The 22,064-nt window shown below is 42.7% G+C and overlaps 1 protein-coding gene across 1 annotated transcript in view; it reads left to right on the top strand.

Moving 5' to 3' along the window:
• MYO10 (myosin X) overlaps window positions 1–22,064 on the top strand; it is a 212,680-nt gene that overhangs the window by 126,232 nt on the left and 64,384 nt on the right. The window contains exons 10-19 of the mRNA XM_034998745.1: window positions 1,968–2,097; window positions 3,709–3,827; window positions 4,941–5,087; window positions 5,272–5,372; window positions 5,492–5,558; window positions 6,283–6,375; window positions 6,798–6,866; window positions 7,060–7,142; window positions 9,545–9,653; window positions 12,168–12,248. Of these exons, the coding sequence (XP_034854636.1) occupies window positions 1,968–2,097; window positions 3,709–3,827; window positions 4,941–5,087; window positions 5,272–5,372; window positions 5,492–5,558; window positions 6,283–6,375; window positions 6,798–6,866; window positions 7,060–7,142; window positions 9,545–9,653; window positions 12,168–12,248 (999 nt within the window). The remainder of the gene's footprint in view (window positions 1–1,967; window positions 2,098–3,708; window positions 3,828–4,940; window positions 5,088–5,271; window positions 5,373–5,491; window positions 5,559–6,282; window positions 6,376–6,797; window positions 6,867–7,059; window positions 7,143–9,544; window positions 9,654–12,167; window positions 12,249–22,064) is intronic.

The raw sequence follows: 22,064 nt of genomic DNA, 5'->3' as shown, positions 1-22,064 counted from the left end.
CTTTTTACATAAAGCTATCATAAATCATGTTTCTGGATGATCATAATTTCCTTTAAAAAGTACACACTATTCTAAACTATTGAACTGTTCTCAACTATTGCTGTATTTGACTTGTCTGATTATAGGATAGTTAGAATTTTTTTCTTGACGTGTTAATATAACGCTGCAGTGAATATTTTATAGAACTTCCTTTTTCTGTTGAGATTTTCCTTGGAATTAATTTCCAGCATGGAAGTTATGGAAGATTATAAAGGAGATTGCTTTTTTCTTTTTATGTCTTTAGAAAGTAGTAACATCGGCTGGATAATAAGTTTGTGGACTTTGGGTTCATTGGGCCTGACTTTGAATATTGGTTGTGCAACCCTGTGAAAGTTATTGAACCTCTCTGAACATTATAAGTTTATGTACATCTGCAGCCATATAATCTTGTTTTCCAAAAAGATCATATTAACGTATGGCACCAATGATCAGTGCCTAAATGTCCCAGTTTCACCAATTTTAGGTTTATCAGTCACAAGTTTTTTGCTAATTTAATAGAAACAATCTCAGATTTTCTTTGATTAGTACATGTTTGATTTCTAGGAAAGATTTGCATATGCTCCCATAAGAAATGCCTATTTTATTTTTGTTGTTCATATCTCTTTTATTATGGCTAAGCTATTGCTCCTTCCCTTATAATTTTTAAATTGTTGTCCTGCCTATTGTTTTTGCCTTTTGTTTCAACTTTGTTTTTTCCTTGTAAAGAAGTTAAAACTTTTCACATTTTAAATCTCCAGTTGTTTCCTTTTACAATTTCTACTGCTTCACAGTGGTGCCCAGTTTCCTTCCTAATCCCCTGAAGTGATTGTCATTGTCACGATTATTGCACTGTGGGCCCACGTGCTCTTGGTAGGTCATTTTCATCAGTATTGCCAACAATTCTGTCCTCAGTTGGGGGAGCGGGGTGCTTTTTTCTTGACAAGGGTATGGCTTCTAAATCATAATAGAGGGGCACCTGGGTGGCTCGAGTTGGTTAAGCATTAAGTGTCCAGCTCTTGATTTCTGCTCAGGTCATGATCTCAGCGTCCTGAGATCCAGCCCCATGTCAGGTTCCACGTTAGGTGCGGAGCCTGCTTAAGATTCTCTCTTTCCCTCTCCCCCCTGCACCCCCATCTCTGAAATCAATCAATCACAATAGAAAATGAGCAGATCTTTGATGTGATTCAGACGATACCTGACTTCAGTTGTTTAGATACTTGTATTTGGGAACAAACCTCCTCTCCTGTAGGGGCCTGTTTATTTTTATTTTCCCCCAAACAGCATTATGTTAACTTCCATTTCCTATGGAGGGGCCAAGACAAGATCTTTAAAAGTTCTTTGGAGAAATTAAAAAGAGATGTGATGAATGTCTAGGGAAGACTGATCTGAATCCATTCATCTAATCCATCAGTATCTATTATAAAAGGAGCAGAGACTCTCCTATCTACAGAGTTCCTAAAAGAGAATTTTATTCCTCTGACTTGGGTTCCTGCTGCATTTAGCCATTAAGGAAAAGCCCTGAAATTTACACTGGAGCAGTCCCATGAAGCCTTCCCCTTCCCCACCAACTTACGTGCAAGAAAATAAATATTCCATTTTGCTTCAGTATCTACAGAAAAAGCATTTCTTTTTCACCATCATTACTGTGACTGTCTTAGGTAATTCTTCTGTGGTGTCACTGGCAGACTTGTACCTAATAAGGCAGATATCTCATTGTATGTCATCGATTGGGTGATCTCTCCACATTGTACAGTTCTTCTGTAATATCACATTCTTTTATGAGTGCCCGTGCAAAGGCTTTATCATTTAAAAGCGAGGGGTCATGAATCTGTTTCTTGTTTTCTTGCCTTTAGAACAATACCTAACAATTTTACTGAGTAATGGGTTTTTCATTTTCTTTACTATGGAAGAAAAACAACAAAAACTTAAATACATTGATTTTCTTTCAGACGGCGATGGAAGTGATGCAGTTCAGCAAAGAAGAAGTTTGGGAGGTTTTGAGGTTGCTTGCTGGTGTGTTACATCTTGGGAACATAGAATTTATCACTGCTGGTGGGGCCCAAGTGTCCTTCAAAACGGGTAGGATGCCTCCTCCCTCCTTCCCTCCCTTGGCTTTTTCCTCATAGGGAACTTAGACCTAAAATATTTACCGTCTGGCCTTTTACAGAAAGAGCTTTCTGACCCTGGACAGAGACTTGCAGAACTTTGTATTTGATGGGAACTGTCAGCTAAGAAAGGGTCCAAGCCTAAGAGGAGTGATTTTTGGAGGGGATGGTGGCTGTGTTCTCATTCTTAGCAAGGACAGAGGAAAATGGACCCAGTAAAGAAATACGAGCAACGAGGATTAGATGTAGAAGAATGATAGGGGTCAGGGGTGTGGTGTTCCTTTCTTTTGCATAGTTTGTGAGTGGTGACGTGGTGTCCTGGGAAGACCGTTCATTCTCGGGTGGAAATGCTGTTCACTGTTCAGCTCTGCCACAGCCTGTTTCCTTGAGTTACGTATCCCCCAACTCTAGTGATGTCTTATCTATAAAGTGCTTCGCTGACGTGTTGTCAAGATTAAAAATTAATACGCACATCACTCTATCAATTGTCCTTTTCCAGTTGTTCTTGACTGGGTAAGTAAAAATGCTAATCATATATACACTTTTCCTGAAGTGATTTCTGTATTTACTTCTGGAACTTTCCCGATGGAAGCAGCGTGTAGGGCACGAAGCCTTGGGGATTGGATGCGCTAAAGGTTGAAAGGGCTATAGGCGAGGACAGCGCTGTAGGTCAGTGGTTCTCAAACATGTTGTCCCAGCGCCTCTGAATCATCTTGAATCCATAGAGAACTCCAAAGAGCTATTGTTTATGTGGGTCATGTCTGTTCATGTTGCTGCCTTGGAAATTAACTGAGGTGTTGTAAAAAACTAATTAATTTTGAAATAACTGTAAAAAACCCATTTCCTATTAAAAGAAATAATCGTATTTTTATTTAAAAGACTGTTTTCCAAAACAAAAGAAAATCCGTGAGAAGAATGGCATTGTGGGGCACCTGGGTGGCTCAGTCGGTTCAGGTCATGAGCCCAGGGTCCTGGGATCAAGCCCGGCGTCGAGCTCCCTGCTCAGCGGGGAGCCTGCTTCTCCCTCTGCCTGCCGCTCCCCCTGGCCCCCTGCCCGCCTGCTTGTGCTCTCTCTCTTTCTCTCTCTCTCAAATAAATAAAATCTTAAAAATGGAGTGACACTGTCTTACATTTTTGCAAACTTTTAAAGCATCTGATGTCATGGAGGACAGCTAGATTCTCTTATCTGCTTCTGCATTCAGTTTGTTGAGATACCTCATGTCATGTAGCCACTAGAAAACTCCTCTGTACCATGGTAAGGGAATGAGAGTAAAACAGCAAAGGACATCTTAATATCACAGAAAATAGTTAGGACCTTGCAAGCCTCTGGCAGGTTTTGGTTAGTCCCTGCCTCGGGGTCTCAGGACCACACTTGGTCCAAGCGCCAGGTTCTCTGCTATTAGCCTGAGACCCATTGAGGGAGTGAACAACTTACCAGTAGAAAGTGTGTTCTGTAAATTCTACCTGAGGGATTGAGGAATGTTCTCTGCTGTAATGTATCGCCTTGTGGAGTTAGCTTTGGAGTCCCGTGGCCCGTTCCTTCTTGGCTCAGTGCATCCACTTTCCCCTTGTTCTCCATTTCCAGCCTTGGGCAGGTCTGCCGAGCTACTTGGGCTGGACTCCGCACAGCTCACGGATGCTCTGACGCAGAGATCCATGTTCCTCAGGGGGGAAGAGATCCTCACACCTCTCACTGTTCAACAGGTACGTGCCTTCGCCATCAAAGCTTGTTTTAAAAGACACTCCTGGGGTTTCACATTCACAGCTTTGATTCAAATAAGTGACTACAACGAACCATTCAAATGAGCAAAATAAAGAAGATAGCCCTGCTGAGGGGAAGAGACAAAGTTGTTCGTTTTCTTAGAGGTAGTGCAGCCGAGTGTCTAAGAGGACTGGGTCTGATGGAGATTTCCTGAGTTCAAGTCCTGACATACTACTTTCCGTTTTTGGGGAATGCATTCATTGCGTCTGTTTCCTTCTCTGTAAGACAGGGATAATTATCATACTTAATTCATAGAATTCTTGTAAGGATAATAATAAATATATGCCAGTTACTTAAGTGATAAATAAGCATGAGCTATTGTAATTTATTGTTATTATTTATGTAGTAGTACTTAGTTTTGCTTCTGCTACTGTCTTGAGCCAATTATATGTGCCAGCCCATCTAATATCAGTTTCTTGATGGGGTAAGTAAAAATGCTAATCGTACGTACCATGAAGAAAATTTTTCTGTGTTCAAAGTAGATTATGAGGGGTGCCCGGGTGGCTCAGTTGGTTAAGTGTCTACCTTCAGCTCAGATCATGATCCCAGAGTCCTGGGATCGAGCCCCACATCGGGCTCTCTGCTCAGTGGGGAGTCTGCTTCTCCCTCTGCCCCTCACCCCGCTCATGCTCGCTCGCTCTCTCTCTCTCTCTCGCTCTCAAATAAATAAAAATCTTAAAAATTTTTTAAAAAGTAGATTATGAGAAGATGATCATGAGAAAACTCAGGCCTTAATTGTTGTCTTAAACCTGATAAAATTTGTAGCTCTATACATGTTGGTTCAGATTTTTTCCTGTAACTCAACATAAAAACTTGAGTTTGAAAGCCTGCTGTGTAAAGGGCGTCCTAGTGAATCCTACTGTAGAGTGAGTGAGTTCCAGTTCACCCTTTCTTTAGACACCTGTGTTTTCCTAGATGGTACTAATTTACTTGGTATTGGGTGCACAGGTGTTACTCCTGTTCAGTGCGTGTGTCTTCGAGGGGGCAGGGATGGACTTGCCTGCCCAGGCTCTCCGGGGTCAGCGGAGACGGTCACCGTGTTTCCTCTCCCCCAGGCCGAAGACAGCAGAGACTCCTTGGCCATGGCACTTTACGCACGCTGCTTCGAGTGGGTGATTAAGAAGATTAACAGCAGGATCAAAGGCAAAGATGACTTTAAATCCATTGGCATTCTTGACATCTTTGGATTCGAAAACTTTGAGGTATGCTTCTGACGAGTGGGACGCATGAATTCTTTTCTATCCACTTATTGACTGATCGTAAACTAATCTTTTCAAATAAATATTGATATGTTTCTCCGCAGATTCATTTTTCCTTTTCTTTACCTGTATGTGTAATAGTAAGGGTACTGAAGATACTTGTTGAATGGTTTCCCACCCCCCTTAGGTTAATCACTTCGAGCAGTTCAATATAAACTATGCAAATGAGAAACTTCAGGAATATTTCAACAAACATATTTTTTCTCTGGAACAACTAGAATATAGCAGGTAAGCACTCATAGGATTCCACTTCAAAAAAAAAATTTTTTTTTTTAAATCAGCCGCTTAATTAGATAGCTTTAAAGCTCTATTTTATTATAACCTAGCCCTTTTAAATCTTGCTACAGGGAGGGATTGGTGTGGGAAGACATTGACTGGATAGACAATGGTGAATGCTTGGACCTGATTGAGAAGGTAACATTGTTGAAGCATTGTAGCAGTCCCAAGGGTGTCCCGCTGGGCTGATTCATATTTATGGGAACAAAATAGCTTGTGCGAACATGTATGTCAAAGATGTGAATGTTTAGAACACAATGGACCATTTGGAAACATACATGCAAATGTGCAGGGTTGAATTTAAATACTTGGCAGGTTCAAGCCTATTGTCTCATTGAACTCCACATATTTCAGAATCAACAGTATGTGAATCGGCTTCACTTCGACTTTGTCAGCATCGAAAACTTTGCCACCACCGGTAGTAGACTGGCCACTTGTACTGTCCTCCACAAAATTGTGGTCGGTTCCATTTTTCCATGTTTCTGTGACACTTCAATTCATGGGATGTCTTCACAGAATCATTCTGAATTTTTTTTTTTTTTTAAAGATTTTATTTATTTATTTGACAGAGACAGAGACAGCGAGAGCAGGAACACAAGCAGGGGGAGTGGGAGAGGGAGAGGCAGGCTTCCCGCCGAGCAGGGAGCCCGATGTGGGGCTCGATCCCAGGACCCTGGGATCACGACCTGAGCCGAAGGCAGACGCTTAACGACTGAGCCACCCAGGCGCCCGCATTCTGAATTTTTTTTAAACCAAGAAATTGCTGGGCCTTTTCCTTTAACAAATACTTGAGAGGGGGGAAGGAAGCTCTGAAATATTTTGAGGCATTCAACTTTTAATTCATTTAACTTCTCTCTTCTAGAAACTTGGTCTCCTCGCCCTTATCAATGAAGAAAGCCATTTTCCTCAAGCCACAGACAGCACCTTACTGGAGAAGTTACACAGTCAACACGCTGTATGTCAAAACCTGCCAACTCTTAATTATGTCTGAGTAGCAGATCTGTGGATTAAGATTACACATAAGATATTTCAGTGCTGTTGGCTCTGCTGTGCTTCCCACATGTAATTTTTTTTCTCAAAGCAAAGCTGTCTTCTCCAGATGCTAGAACTAAGTTGAAATAAGTTAAAGGGATAGATTTGGGGCTACTCGTCAGAACGTGCCCACATTTAGTTGATGAGTATAGAATTTAACCTCACTTCTGCGATGACAGACAAGTCCTGTGTGGTTTTGATAAAGTGTATCACACCCTCTGACCTAAACCTCTGAAGTGCGGTGGGTTTTCAAATTGTTTTCACGATCTGTTGTAGTTAATTCTTTTGGGAAGTCAGTGCAAATCAGTAAGTGAAATTAGGCGTTTGTATTTGTTTCTTTGTTAGAATAACCACTTTTACGTGAAGCCCAGAGTTGCAGTCAACAATTTTGGAGTGAAACACTACGCTGGAGAGGTAACTTCCTAATTAAGATCCTTATTGATATTTGCCCATTTGGTATTTGGAGAAATAGTAACTTCAGGAGCCAATCATAAATGTATCAAAATGACTTCTCTTCATGGGTCTGGCTTTTAAAGGAGATGCTTATGACCTGAAGTTATTCTTTTGATCAATTGTACCATTTCTCATTATTTTTTGTAAAAACCAGGTGCAGTATGATGTCCGGGGCATCTTGGAGAAGAACAGAGATACCTTTAGAGATGATCTTCTCAACTTGCTAAGAGAAAGCCGGTATGTCAGTCTCCTCCTCAAGACATCCTTAGCAAGCAAACTATTACTTGTGCCAATTCTTTTAATTTACAGATACAGAAAAAATTAATATGGAAGCAACTTGATTTATTACCTCCTTTCATGGGCAATATTTCATTAATAAAATGACCGAGATATAGAAAGTAGTACAAGTAACAGTGACTCCCATTTAATGAGGTACCCTGAGAACAGCATACCCATGAGTTAGAGACTATTAATGCTGGGATGCAGATGAACAGACTGATTCTTGGAGCAGTGAAGTGCCTTGCCCAAGAACCCACAGCTAGTTCTGATTTGCTCTGCTTGGCTCCAGAACCTAAGCTCATAACCAGGATGACCTCCTTTCTTCACAACAAGCTTAGAGCTAGCTATGTGTTAAATTGGTTTCAGCCTTGGATCTGTAGGACCCCATCTGTCTCTAGTTTAAGGGATGTCAGAAAAAATAAACAAGTATTAACTCAGCTAAGATGACAAACTTACACCTTCATTTATTCATTCATGAATTGTAAATTCACACCATTACATCAGTAGCTGGTTAGTCCAGCCGTTTGTGTGTTTTAAAGCAGGAGGCTGTGTGTGGGAGAAAGGGCAAGAAATAACCCTTGGGGTGAAGCTTTCGATACTTGTTTCAGATCCAGCATGAATCTCTTTACAGAAACAAATTTTTATTATCTGAGGAAGGAAAGTAGCACCATTATTAAAAACCCTAATACTTTTAGGAATGTAAATGTCGGTGGTCACCTGGTCACACAGACCGCTGTGAATTGGGGTGAAGGAAACCCACCTACAATGTCAGTTTAGGAGCTTAGACCTGGAAGATACTTAGATCTGTTTTAACTTTCCTGTGGGAAGATTACCCGTTTACAGCACTGTCAGCTGTTCTTATTTTTAGATGAGTTTTTGGGTCTATAAAAATGGCAATATTCTGGGCGCCTGGGTGGCTCAGTTGGTTGGGCGACTGCCTTCGGCTCAGGTCACGATCCTGGAGTTCCTGGATCCAGTCCTGCATCGGGCTCCCTGCTCGGCAGGGGGTCTGCTTCTCCCTCTGACCCTCCCCCCTCTCATGTGCTCTCTCTCATTCTCTCTCTCTCAAATAAATAAATAAAATCTTTAAAAAAAAAAAATGGCAATATTCAGGGGCACCTGGCGGGCTCAGTCAGTAGAGCATGTGCCTCTTGATCTCGGGGTCCTGAGTTCAAGCCCTACGTTGGGAGCAGAGTTTATTTAAAAAAAAAAAAAAAGGTTAAAAAATAAGAGTGGTGATGTTTGAAAAATACCATAACATGTTATCTATCGAAGCAATTTCTTAGTTGTTAGATTTTAAATGATACATTTAAAAATGACCTTGATGTTAAATAGAAGCCTTTGGCTGTGGGAAGATCACAGGTGTGGAGGTCAGCAGGGTGGTGTTTGGCTGGTCGCCTCTGCCTTCACGTAAAGGGGTTTTGTGACTGGAGTAAAGAAGTTTCTGTTCCAGTCCAGGTTTCTCTCTACAAAACTGTGAGGGGCTGCCTCTGCTCTCTTTCACCTTTGACACTTATGACATTTTAACAGAACCCGAGCTTTTCTCCAAAGTGCTCAAAGCACAGTTAGAGAACCTCAAAGGGTGAGCACGAAATAGCACCCTGGAACAAAAGTGAAAAAGGGATGGGGGCAGAGTGAGAAGTGGGGGACAGCCTTGACAGTGCCGCCTTCAGAGGGGTTGATGCTCGGATGTCCTCCAGGCCTTCCCCGCTCTCAGGGAAGCCACCCGCCCCCCACTTCACAGCCCATGGCTGTAGCATCTTCCATGCAAGAAAGACAGGAAGTTGCTGAGAAGACTTTTACTTTTTATTAGTAGTGGCGATTTTATAGAATTTTTTAGCAGTAACATAAATTCTAAAATTACCTTCATTTTTCAAATGAAAAATGAGGCTAAGTCCAGCATCTGCCCAAGTCATGTGGCTTGGAAGGGATGGAGGCAGGATTGAAACCCCAGTGTAATTCACTGCAGATGAGCAGCTTTCCCTCTGTTAACTGGGTGGATCTGCAAAACACTGTGAGATGGGCAAAACCGTCTCCTTTCCCCAGGCAAAGACATCAAGGCTGCAAGGAATTTAGGTGGCCCTCTGGAAACAGTGCTCCTCAATGGCATGTCACCCTGGGTCACTTTCATCCCAGTCTGCTTCTCTTCTGCAAGATGCTAGTGCTCAGAAGGGGGCCACAATTTTTTTTTTCAGTGCCTAAAGCTCTTTGGCAATGGGTGCTTTGAAATCTTTGGAAGCTGTCCTAGTTCTTCCTGGACTTCATGGGTCACTATCAGTGGGAAACAGGCATGGTAATTACAGTAATCCAGCACCTAATAATTGGGCCCCTCACGGCCCTCCTGCTCTCTGCTCACACAGATTCGACTTCATCTATGACCTGTTTGAACACGTTTCAAGCCGCAATAACCAGGATACCTTGAAATGTGGAAGCAAACATCGACGGCCCACAGTCAGCTCACAGTTCAAGGTTAGTCTGCCCTACTGGCTTTCATGAGTCCACGGTTGCTGTGATTTTAGGAATTGAAAGCAGAAATTGGGGGGATGTGAGGTCCATAAAAGTATTTGGTTTTTTCTCCTTTATGGCACCAGACAGTGCTTTCGAAATAAAATATACTTTTTCTGAGTCAGATGAAAACATGTAGGTGTTTTTTTTTTGTCTTGTTAGAAATAAATAGCCACATATTCTAAGTTGAAGGACCGTTTGGCCATGTGGGATCACTTTGATTTGTATTTAGAGGCTCATATGAATATAGAGTATATTTCTTTCCACGTGTGGATTTTTGTATTTTTCCCAGATACGTTGACAGTATCATAACTAGGAATAATGACCAAGTAAGTGCATATTTGAATAAGGTCAATGTCAGTTACCTTGTCCAGATACCCAGAATTCAGGGAAAATAAGGACCATTCTTATTTGCATTTTAAATATTTGGCCATTTTAGAAAGTTTAGAGGTAGAGCATACGAAGACTATTTTCCCAACTTAATTGTTCCATTTTACCCACAAGTAACAGATCCTCATATGAAGAGAAGTGGAGGCATGTCAGTCAGTAGACATTTATTAAATCTGCCTTCAAAGAGTCTGTCTTTCATTTAGTTACTCAGAGCAGGATGCATCCGGTGGGGTTCTGTGTGAGGTCTGTTGTACAGGGCAGCTGGTGATGAGCCAGGGACACACCAGCGTTGCTGATGGTGCTGGATTGTGTTGATAGGATGGGCAGGTTTGACCCAGGTGTTATAATAAAAATAGCTGCCACTTATTGTGTATGTATTATGTGCCAGTCATTGGGCTAATCACTTCATGCACGCTATCTCGTTCATTTCTTCCATGACCTTGTAAGTATGTACAGTGCTCCCCATTTTACAGATGAGGAAACTGAGGTGTAGAGAGATAGAGACCCCTTCAGTCCCTCTAAGAACTGAAACTAAGATTTGAAGTGAAGCTGTCTGACTCTAAAACCTAGACTCTTAGTCTTCCGGTGGAGTTGTTACATTTCCTTTTTCTAGGGCGGTGTTGCCTGGAATTGCCTTGGAAGGCTTTGTGGGTATTTGGGGGTTAAATTGCACTAGGAATCAGGGAAATGGCAGAGAGTGGGCAGGCCTTCCAGGTCAAGAGACCAGACAGGAGAAAGGAGTCCTGAGACAGGAGTTTTGGATTCTGTTCCTGTAAGAGCGTGGGTAGAGGGGGCCAGCTGACAGGATGCCTTGTATGGAGTTAAACTGGTACCAGAAGATATGAAGGGCCATGTGTACCAGGCCATTTTGTCATCTGTGAGAAATCCTAAAGCTTTCGAAGCAGAGAAGTAACTCATCAATGCAGTGCCCTAGACAACCCAGTTTCTTCAGCAAGATTGTAAGAAGAAAAAGGAGCCAGAAATGGAGGGAAAACCAGTGGTTTTAAAGAGACTTAAAGACCCGTCAACTGCAATATGAGAACTTCATTTACATTCTGATTTCAAAAAACAGACCTTTTTTTTTTTTTTAAGATTTATTTATTTATTTGGCGGGGGGGGAGGGGGAAAGGGCGACTCAAGCAGACTCTGCACTGAGAGTGGAGCCTCACACAGGGCTCCATCTCATGACCCTGAGATCGTGACCTGAGCTGAAACCAAGGGTCGGACGCTTAACCAACTGAGCCACCCAGGCACCCCAAAGAACAGACCATTTAAAAATTATGAAATTTGAGACATTTGAAGATGTAATATGAAATTTGAGACAGTTGCTTCTTTTAATATGGGTATTAAGGAATTCCTATTAAAGCCTTTTAGGATGATGATCTGGTGATGGCATACATGTTTGAAAGTGTGTAGCCTTTAATAACACACTGAAATCTTGAGGGATGAACTAATACGCTGTCTGGGATTTGCTTTCCTATGAAGGGTGGGCATAGTATGTACGCAGACAGGGATCAGATGAAATGAGATTAGCCATGAGCTGAAGCTGGTGATGAGTGCTCATTACACACTCTGTCTGCTTTGGGAAATGTTAAAAATTCTTCACAACCACCACAACAAAAAATCTTAACAAACAAAAAAAAAAGTATTACAGAATATTGATCTGCCTGGTGATTTGAGGGTAAGAGTTGAGAGATTGTGGAATACTGGTAGAGACTCATTTTGATGGAAATAATGAATTAGGAGAAAAAAACTCCAAGGGGGAGAGGACAGGGTTTTTGTACGCAACATCGAAATAGCCTGGGTTTACTTCTTTGCCGGTTAACACGGTGGTTTTGTTTTTAATGATACTATTTCAAAGAAGTGACAAATGAGCTTTGTATACTGTGAAATAATTTCAGTGACTACAAATTGTAGTGTCTTGGCTTTATTTTATATTAGAATGACAACGTTAAAAGTAAAAACTATTAGTCCTATGATTTATATTGGTTTTTATTCCTGTTTCTGATCAGTGCCTAGAATGCTGAGAAATCTAAAGAATGGCATAGTAAGAGACTAAATCAACATATACTTTTTCCTTTCTAATAGGACTCACTGCATTCCTTAATGGCAACGCTAAGCTCCTCTAATCCTTTCTTTGTTCGCTGTATCAAGCCAAACACGCAGAAGGTAAGATTTACAGCAGTGCTAGACTGAGGCTGGGTCTTTAAGGACACCGCCTCTTGGGGCACTTTCTCTAAAGTCCTTTCATCATAGATGGTTCAAGCATATATGACATTATTATAACCTAACATTAAATGGAAAAATTCCCTTTGTCTCTTGGGCCTATTTGTCTGCTTCTAAAGGATGCTATTAAGCTTTAGAGAAATCTAGTTTAAAAGGAAACGTTGTGAAGCTTTCACGATTTTTTTTTTTTTTTAAGGATTTGGTTTGAAATTTTGGGGCAGCCTTCTATTATGGAAGAGATATTGGTGTAGGTTTTGTGGTCGATTTCTTTTTTCATGTTGCTTTCTTGTTAAACATGATGAAGGCTCTGTATTCTAAGTAGCAATGCTGACTTTGAAGGATTCTAACCATGTGGTCAGGCCTAATTTGAAAACTCCTGAAAGGCTGCCATCGTCAGTTTTCATGGGTAGGCTCTGTGAGGTTAGCTTTTTAATGCCGTAGCCTGATCAGAAACAATATGAGTGTTATAAGAAGCTATCTAAACAAAGAAAATTTAGTATTCAATGTATGTAGTTGCTGAATCTAAGACTAAATGGGCACCTTGCCCTAAAATATTGTTGAAAAATGGAAATGATCTTGATTGGGGAAATAATCAACTCTTAGTAACCTCCCGAAGATAGGGACCCCCCCCCCAAAGACAGAAATGTCATTGGTCCCTTATGTGGAAATAGGCTTGAGCAAAGTAATCTGACCTGAACTGTTTTCCCGAGACTTGTGTTATATTCTGATAACTTTGCTGATGCTAGATCTTACTTTTTATCTTGTTTGCCAGTTGCCTGTGACTTTAATATTAGTGATTCCTCATTTATGGTTTAAAAATGTTTCTAAGAACAGGAATATTGAACTCTCTGTCTTCTAGGATGGATGCTTTCTTTAACCAAGAGTAACCTGTTAGGTTTGCTAGCTTACTATGAGCCGCGATGGTGGGGAATTTGGTATATGTAAGGCATAAAGCAGCTGAGATTGGTCCTCTGTGGAAGATCTGTGCATCTGTTCTGGTAGCTTAAAAGAGTAGCTTGTCTTTCTATTTCTTGAATTTATATTCAGATGTCTTAGATTATCACAAAAATGGCAGCATATACCATATGTAGTTTGGGGACACAATGTAGGAAATTACTAGTCAAAACATAGTAATATACCATGTCGGCTGGTGTATATTTCACTTCATAACCTCAGTGGGCAGTATTTACAATACAAATGGACTTCACATTTTGGATCTATACTTACAGGAGCTGTTTGACCTGTTACTCTTCCTCTCTTTACAACAGTGTTAATAATACCATATTTTATCCTTCAGACATGCCATTTTTTCCCCAAAATATAAGGACCTGGGTGTTGGGGTGCATTTTACAGTTTCTGGCAAGCCATAGTTTAATTGGGAGCTCTTGTCTTGTTTCTGGGATGTGTAACCTAATCATGCAGGTTTATAGGCATTGGTGTCTTAGATTTAGTGAAATGGGGACCCTCCATGCCAGCACTAATATAAGGATAGAAATTTTAATTCGAAAAACTCGGTGCCTCGTGTATTTGTTTTCTTTCTCAGGTGACATGGAATTTTTCCTTTAAATTGTAATCGCTTTTGAAATTAGGCCTGCTTGAAAACCCTTCAGCAGGCAGAATATTGAAGAAATTACCTCTTTTTGATGTCTGTTTTTTCTGGCTGGGATTTGACTGTGCCTAATTGCTTTGGTTTTTGCATTTAAGGGAATGCGCTGGCCCAGCCTCCTATTTCATGTGTCCTGCCTACAGGCTTTCCATCACCTGACCTGTGGCAGACACTAGTTAATGCTCACCAAGAGATGGGCCCTAGGAGACTCTGGAAAGATGTCTTGGTACCATTTGAAATGCAACCAGAAAGTAAAGGCTCAGACACGTGAACCGACTTGCCTGAGGCCCAGGATGTAGGTGTGATTTTAAGTGTGAAGATGCTAATTAGAATATGGAAATAGTTAATTACGACTTGCTTAGCATTCATTTGGTCCCATTGAAAATATCAGATGTTACTGGTGTTGATGGTCTATGAAATGGATGTAAACAACCCTCCTGTGGAGTTCATTACAAGTTTTCTTCTGTCCAAGGGTTGGTGCTTCTAGAAACTTCACGGGGAAAATCCTACCTGCCGTCACCCCATAGATGGGGAGTATATATTTCTGGTGCAAAGGGATGAGACTGTCTCTCCCTACGTCATACCCTTTTCCAGCAATTTGTTCTTCAGGGGACCTTGAGAGGATGTACTCAAGCTTATGTGTATGTAGGTATATTGTGCATCATTCAGGAACATGGATCATGGGTTTGGGCAGATTTGGGAGGGTTTATTTTTGAAAATTCTATGACCAGAGGGGTAAAAACAGTGGCTTTAAAGTCTGTGGCCTAAAGACATGTGGCCGTAGAGAAAGTGAAGGAGTTGCTTTGTGCTTTTAGGAGCATATCCAACATATCCAAGACTCCTGTGGTAGCTTTTTTGAGTGTGAGCACACAGCCCAGTGGGCCCTGAGCTTGTAGGAGAGGCTGCCTCCCCTCCTTGACAAGCGTCAAGCTCAGAGTGGGTGCTTGGGCCTAAAACATCTGGAAGTCCTTTGTTGGGAATATTACAAGGTTTTTGTTATTTGGGATTTTTGTGTTTTGCTTTGAAAAGTAAGTGCAAGCAGGGAGAATATAACTGAAATGCTAGACATTCTGTCAATTCAGCTATAGCAACTGTGGACTTTTTTAGAAACAACATGTAGCTAATCTTAGGTATTGTATAAAAGACATTTCACTAGCATTGAGAAATTCTGGTGCCAAGTTAGGAGGCAAATTTTAAAAAGCCTACCTTTGAATACAATGGAATATTATTCAGCCATAAAAAAAAAGAATGAAATCTTGTCATTTGCAAAAACATGGATGGAGCTAGAAGCTATTATGCTGAACAAAATAAGTCCAAGAAAGACAAATGTCGTATGATTTCACTCATATGTCAAATTTAAGAAGCAAAACAAACAAGCAAAGGGAAAAAAGAGAGGCAAACCAAGGAACAGGCTCTTAGCTGTGAAGAACAGACTGATGGTCACCAGAGGGGAGGGGGTGGGGAGATGGGCAGAATAGGTGATGGGGATGAAGGAGTTCACTTGTGATGAGCACCGGGTGATGTATTATTGAATCACTATATTGTACACCTGAAACTAATATTACCCTGTGTGTTAACTATACTGGAATTAAAATAAAAAGTTAAAAAAAAAAAAAAAAGCCTACTTCTCCTTAGGGGCTCGTGTGCGGTCAGTTCTTTGCCTTACACAGCACTGCGGGATGTAATCTTCTGCTCGGCCTAGAATTTTGGAGTTTACAAAGGGCAGACTTCTCCACTAGACAATTTTTAGGTGGCAGTGTAGCCTGTTAGCTTTTTTCTGTTGTGATTCATTGGGCAGTACTAATTTCTGGCTCAAAGTGTCCAAACCAACACCAGGAGATTTCCCTAACAAAGGAAACCTGCTTTGCTTCATCAGAATTTCTCCCCAAGGGTGTCCCATGGCCTGTGATCCCTCCCTTCTGTCCCCCCGTGGTGTTTTAGCAAATAAGTTCTAGTCAGAAAGTCTGTCATTAACATTCCTCAGAGAAACCCTGAGGAAGTGCAGGACAGAATTAAAGAAGGGAACAAACTGATAAATATCAGGAAAACCTTCTGGGGTGTGAGCCCTGGTTGTCTGCAGTTCCCAGCCTCGAATGTGGGGAAGGCGAGGCTGTCCCTTGTCAGGAACGTGCCTGGCTGACGCTCCTCACTGTTCCTTCTGGAGGTTTGATATGAGGAACACTTGGATCCTAGAGGGGAAACATCCTCATTTCCTGCAGCATCCTCCTCAGGCTTTCAATCCAACATAACAGTATCCTCAAAGATTCTGTCAGCGTCTCCTCCCAAAAGGCAGGACTTGGGTCACCTGAATCACCTCGAGGCTGAAGGCCAGTGGGGGAAGGCTTCTAGCAGAGATGGCGGCTGGGAGTGAGGTTTATCTAAGGGAAGAGGGGAAGAGCGAGGAGAGGGACGTGCCAAGGGGAGGCCCCAGGGAAGGGAAACTGAGGTCTGTGAGGGGGCACTGCAGTCATACTTGCTGGAAACTGGACTATCAGGCGGAGTACAGAGCTGGAGACAGAGTTCACCCAACCGTGGTGGCCTTGTCTATGAAGCACCCTCTGTGAGCCCTGAGACGCAAGGACCTATCAACTTCTCACATGGCGGTCTTTGAAAGACTTGAGAGGAGGCCGGGGCTTTGCACTTAAATGAATCCTGATGACCTGTGTCCCTCTCTGTCGTGATGCCACTGTTTATATCAGACTAGATTCCTCATTTGGACACTACCCAAGACAGGCTGCCACCACACGGGAAGTGAGGACACACTGTGCAGGCATTATGAAAACCTAAACCTTCTGTTTCCAGAGGCCCAGTGATTCTGTGAAGGAATTAATGAATTCAGCACATTCAGTCCTGGGGACTTTATATTTGTGTGATCCAGGTGCTGCCTGCCATTTGGTTTCTTGGGGGTTTTTTTGTGTTTTGTGTTTTGTGTTTTAGGCTTGAACTCAGGATCCTGAGATGCCGACTGAGCCATCCAGGCAATCCCCTCCCCCACCTTTTTTTTTTTTAAACAAAGACCAAACATTTCTTTACAAAGTTCTGATGATCATGTGGCATATTTCCTACCTTGAATTTTTGTCCTGTTCTTCCTCAATCTTTTTCTCTTTCCTTTTATTCTTCTTACTTGTCATTAGCCTTACTGAGCTTTCTTGCAGCAATTTTTTTTAGTCATTGTTTTCTCTACCCTAATCCCATTTTCTGAATAAAGTGTTCCCTACATATGGAAGGTCTTAACCAAGTACAACTTTGTAGGACCTGCCTTGCCTGTCTTTGCACCCTGCCACATAGCTCAGTGTCCAGGCCACAGTCTGTGCTCAGTAAATGGTGAATTGAATCGCTTATCCAAGTACATTGTGCACTCACTCATGGTATATGAGTGCTTAACTTTGCCAAAGATAAAGACCTAACTTACTACTTTTTTTTTTTTTTTTAAGATTTTATCTTAAGTAACCCAGTGTGGGGCTCAAACTTACAACCCCAAGATCAAGAGCCCATACTCCACAGACTGAGCCAGCCAGGCACCTGCTGACTTGCTACTTTTAATCCTGACGGCTGCAGGTTTCATTCTAGTTAATTTATTTCAGGCATGTTTTTTTTGCTTCTGGATCCTCTTTGATTGGTGTGGGTGCAAGTTGCCCTAAGGATATACCAGGAGATCAGTATTAGGGTGATATCCTTAATATGATTCAGCCTGTCTGTGTTCAAACATCAGCACACGATGCTAGAATATCTCAGGGCTCTTGGGGGCGATTGGTTTGGGAGAGTTTTGCTTGTCTGAATATATTGGCTGTGCTTGTTTTTGCCGTTCTTCCATGGGCGGCTGTTTGCCCAGGACCGCGTTTACGAGGGCCCCACCTGCCCCCAGCCTGGCAGCTCTCTGCCCTCCCTCTGTGCACTCACGGGGTTCCCTGCAGAACAGGGTCATCCACTGGTCCTCCACACCGAGGTCACAGATGTCTGTGCTCCGCTCCGGCCAGACACAGGACATGAGGAGGCGCCATGGTCCTGGGAGTGTGGGTGGGAGGCCTATCGCAGGGCCCCGCAGGGGCCGTGGGGCGAGACAGAAGTGGAGCAGAGGTGTGTGCCTAGGTTCCTGTCCCCCCTCTTGTCACTGAGCAGTCCCGTGGCCTTGGGATTGCTTCCTCCTCTCTGAGGTGTGGATGAGGGCAGCACCTGTGTAGGGGACAGTTGTAGGTAGTAAATGAGCTAAGGGGGACACGAAACAGCTGTGTTAGACTATGTGGAAGAATTCATCCCTGCGCTGTAGGTGGGAGACGGAGAACATGCTCCACGTTTTTATAGCTCTCTCCGTCCTCACAGATTCCAGCCCCAGTTTGTGCTGGATCACAGGAAAAGCTTCCTGAGACTGTTGCCAGCCCTTTTCCTTTTGGGGTTTAGTTTTAAATCACCTATCTTTGACAGATTGTTGTAAGTGCTGCTGTGGGTTTTTGTTTGTTTGTTTTTTGGGTTTTTTAAAAATTTTCTTTAGTCCTTGACACTTACAGGATAAACATTTCAATTTTTAAAAATTGCCTTTATCTTTTATTTCTTTTTAAGTAATCTAGACACCCAGTGTGGGGCTCGGACTCATGACCCTCAAGATCAAGAGTGGGATGCTCTACCAACTGAGCCAGCCAGGTGCCCCTAAAATTGACTTTATATTTTTTAGAAACTTTTAAGTTTACAGAAAATTTGAGCAGATCGCATGGAGTTCCCATATCACTCTCCATCCCCCTCAACACACACACACACACACACACGCACGCGTGTGGGGTTTTCCCTCCTATTAACATTGTACATGAGTACGTGAGTTTGGCATGTTTGTTATAATTAATGAACCCGTACTCTAAAGTCCAAAGTTAACATTAAGGCTAACTGTGTTGTAAGGCTCTCTGAGTTTTGACATATGCACATGGTCAGGAAGTGTCAAAATGCCAAGTATTCAGTCTATTCCCAATATGATGAACATTTTCTCAGGTAATAGTTCCTAAGAATAGGACTGTTTCTGATTGGCCAAAAGGCGAAGCACTGAGAATGAGATCTCTATTGCGCAGGATAAAATGCAAATGATACTGTTCTGTGTGGAAGAAACCCACAAAAACCACATGAGAAAATGGGGAGAGCAAAAGCATCAGGAGCACCAGGGAGCTAGGACATCTTAGAGCTACCTGGATCATCAGCCCCCTTGACTCCTCTCTGCGTTCAGTTGGTCTTACAGCCTTTAGAGGTGGTTCCGTTTCCTCCACATACCTCCTGGAAAATGCCCCCTTTGCATTGAGGAACCTTCCATAATTCTTCCTGTCCTTCTGATTGCCCCTCTTGTCGCCTGCTCGCCCATAACTGGAGCGCCCCATGCTAGCATCTTGACTTTTGAGAACATCACATACAGACAGACGCCTCATAAAAAGGCAGCTTTACCTTTTCAGGAAATTTTAGCAAAGGAGGCATTAAAGCAACCATTCTTCTCCCTGAACAAAACAATCCCCTTACACCCCTCCGTGGTCACTTGAATCCTGTTTACCATGTTGTCATGGCAACCATTCAGTAGCGCCCTGCAAAGCCCAGGATAATAGCCACAGATGAAGCTCTGCTCAAGTGAAGAGTGTTGTTCTCAGGGTCACATCTAGATTGCTCGATTTTGTCTCGTGGCTTTTTCTTCTTTAGTAATAGGCCCTCTTTGAAAATTGGGGGGGGCCTTCAAGTGTCTTCACACACTTGTTGGGGGCACGGGAGGTGGTTAGTTTGCTCCTGCCGTTAAAACGCAGGATTGTTCCAGCAATCGCTAGCCCGCCAGTCTCGCCGGGCTGGACTTCCTTTCAGTAGAATCGGGAATGAATTAAGCAGGCAGAGCCCAAGACACCACATAAAAGCCTGGGAACAGCAGCGAGCCGAAGAAAGCCCGTTTTTGTGTCTGTTGCCTCGGATGCTCGCAGTCCCGGGCTGCTAAAGATGCAGCCATTGACAGTGGACAAAAACTGAAGGGGCACGAGAAGCCCAAGGTAGGAGTCTTTCTCTTATTTGAGCCACTTCAAAGTTTCATGGGCCTGGGAATGATCGTGGGTAGGCTAAAATTTGGTGGGGAAGTGTTCTAAGCCTGGGAGAAACAGGCTTTTCCGTCTCTCTGAGCACCAGAAAGGTTTAATTTCTAAACAGGTGGTAAGTGCTCTATGAGTTGGAACTGCTAATGCTTTGTCAGGACGAAGGACGTTACCCAATCAGGCATCGATAATGGGATATATTTTTGATAGGAAATTCGCCTTGTTTGGGAAAACTCATTTTTAATACGAGGTTGGAAGGGGAGATTGCTGGCGGTAGTTTCTTTTGTTTGTATGGGTTATCACGAGGCATTTTGCCTTAAAAGTTTACACGCCACAGACCTGTAGCTTTTCCTCGCCTTGTACTTTGTGTGAACCTTTTAAGGAAATCTGCCCAAGAAGAATCCTTTCTTTTTAAAGTGTATTGTAAACTGGTTTGGACCCGAATGTGGAAATGGAGGAGTGACAAGTTGGCTGGTCATCTATTGACTATCGTATGCTGATTTTGCACAAACATCACACGCCAGAATTTTTCAATCAGCCCAGAGAAACCTGATGAGGCACATTTTGTTGAGATTCTTAGTCCCCCCAAAATGTCCCCCCAAAGAAAGAACATGATAAAGAGCGACTGAAATGCTAATCTCTGCCTCCACCGGACACTTGAATGTGTTCAGTTGATCTCCATTCATTTGCTAAAAGTGCCCTTTAAGGGAGCAAGTTTTAAATGTGAAGGTGGTCTTTCATATTAAATTGACTTACATTTAAAAGAAGCGAATAATAATGTGGCTGACGGCTACTTGGCTAAATCTACTTTCACGGAAATAAATTTCCAGTGCCGGGTGAAAACCCAATGTGTTAGAAGGCTTTACCATCAGGCTTAACAATCTTACCAGTCATTAATCTGACATAAAATTAATTACTACCCTGAGAGAGAGGTGGAGTGTTAGTCACTAATGGGAAAGTTTCTGCCTCTCACAGACTGAGTTTCCGTACCCACATTTCAATATGTAGCTCCCCCGGGGTCAGAATCCCATTGCTTTGCAGGCTGGCTTGAGTGACAGGAAACACTCCCTCCCGTGTTAAAGGATACTTTTCGGGAAGACTGTGATTACAGAGACCCGCCCAGTCTGCCCTGCTGGCTTCCTCCCTGGGAGGTGCCTCCTACCTGGGAGGTGCCAAGCTGCCAGGATGGGGTAAACATTTTCCCCTGTGCCCACCGTGACAGATAGTCAGGGCCTCCTCACCTGAGCCCTCCAGCCGTGCGTTTCAACTTTGGCTGTTCTTCTGGAAATGGCGACCAATCAGCATAGCAGCCCCTCTCCAACATTTGAGCCAATCCAAGTCTCGGGCCTTCCGTCTATTTGATGCAAACTGTGGGGTGATTTTTTTTTTTTTGGTTGCTAACTTAAAGCATTGGCATTTTCACAGGCAGCCCCTTTAATGTGTGATTTCTGTGAGTGACTTTGTTCTAAAGACCCACCACTGCCCACCCAGCAACTTTACAGAGAGCCAGTTCCCAAAGCGGTGGCGCCTCCCCCCCTTGATGACTATGGAGCAAAGGGCCCAGGTTGGAGCCCAGCCCAGAGGGTAGAGGTGGGGGGTGCATTGCGGCGTGGTACTTGGGCTCAGAGACTAAGCCTCCCTGGGTCTCCTCACAGCCTTGGAAGAGGCCCACTGCACCTCCTAGTCTCCTCAGCATTTTGCTTTGTTGACCCTTGACCCTGGGGTGTCCCCCCTATTCCTGCCTCAGGCTGGCTCTTTCCTTGATACACAGAAACGCTACAACATAGATTAACAATAATAAGAACACCACCACAGTTAGTAACTGGGTTTTGCCTCCAGCCCTCCTCTATATAAAGGCAGTACTTACTGATTATAAAATAATCGGAAAATATGCAGAATATAAATTTAATTTAAATTCTTTACATTTTATTTAGAGGCTGCTCTTAATTTTATAACTATATTAGCAAACTGTATCTTAAAACATTCCTGTGCTTTTTTTTTCACGACTACAGAATTCTGTCAGTGACTATACTTTCAAATAGACTCTATTATTGCACTATTTCCTTTTCTTGTTGTAAACAATGCTTCTGTATTATTCATGTGTATTATTACCTG

Source organism: Mirounga leonina, unplaced genomic scaffold (genome assembly GCF_011800145.1).
Source record: "Mirounga leonina isolate KUSES-001 unplaced genomic scaffold, KU_Mleo_1.0 Mir_95, whole genome shotgun sequence".
Classification (NCBI taxonomy): domain Eukaryota; kingdom Metazoa; phylum Chordata; class Mammalia; order Carnivora; family Phocidae; genus Mirounga; species Mirounga leonina.
Note: the sequence above shows the minus strand (reverse complement) of the source record. Positions and strands in the feature narration are given on the sequence as shown.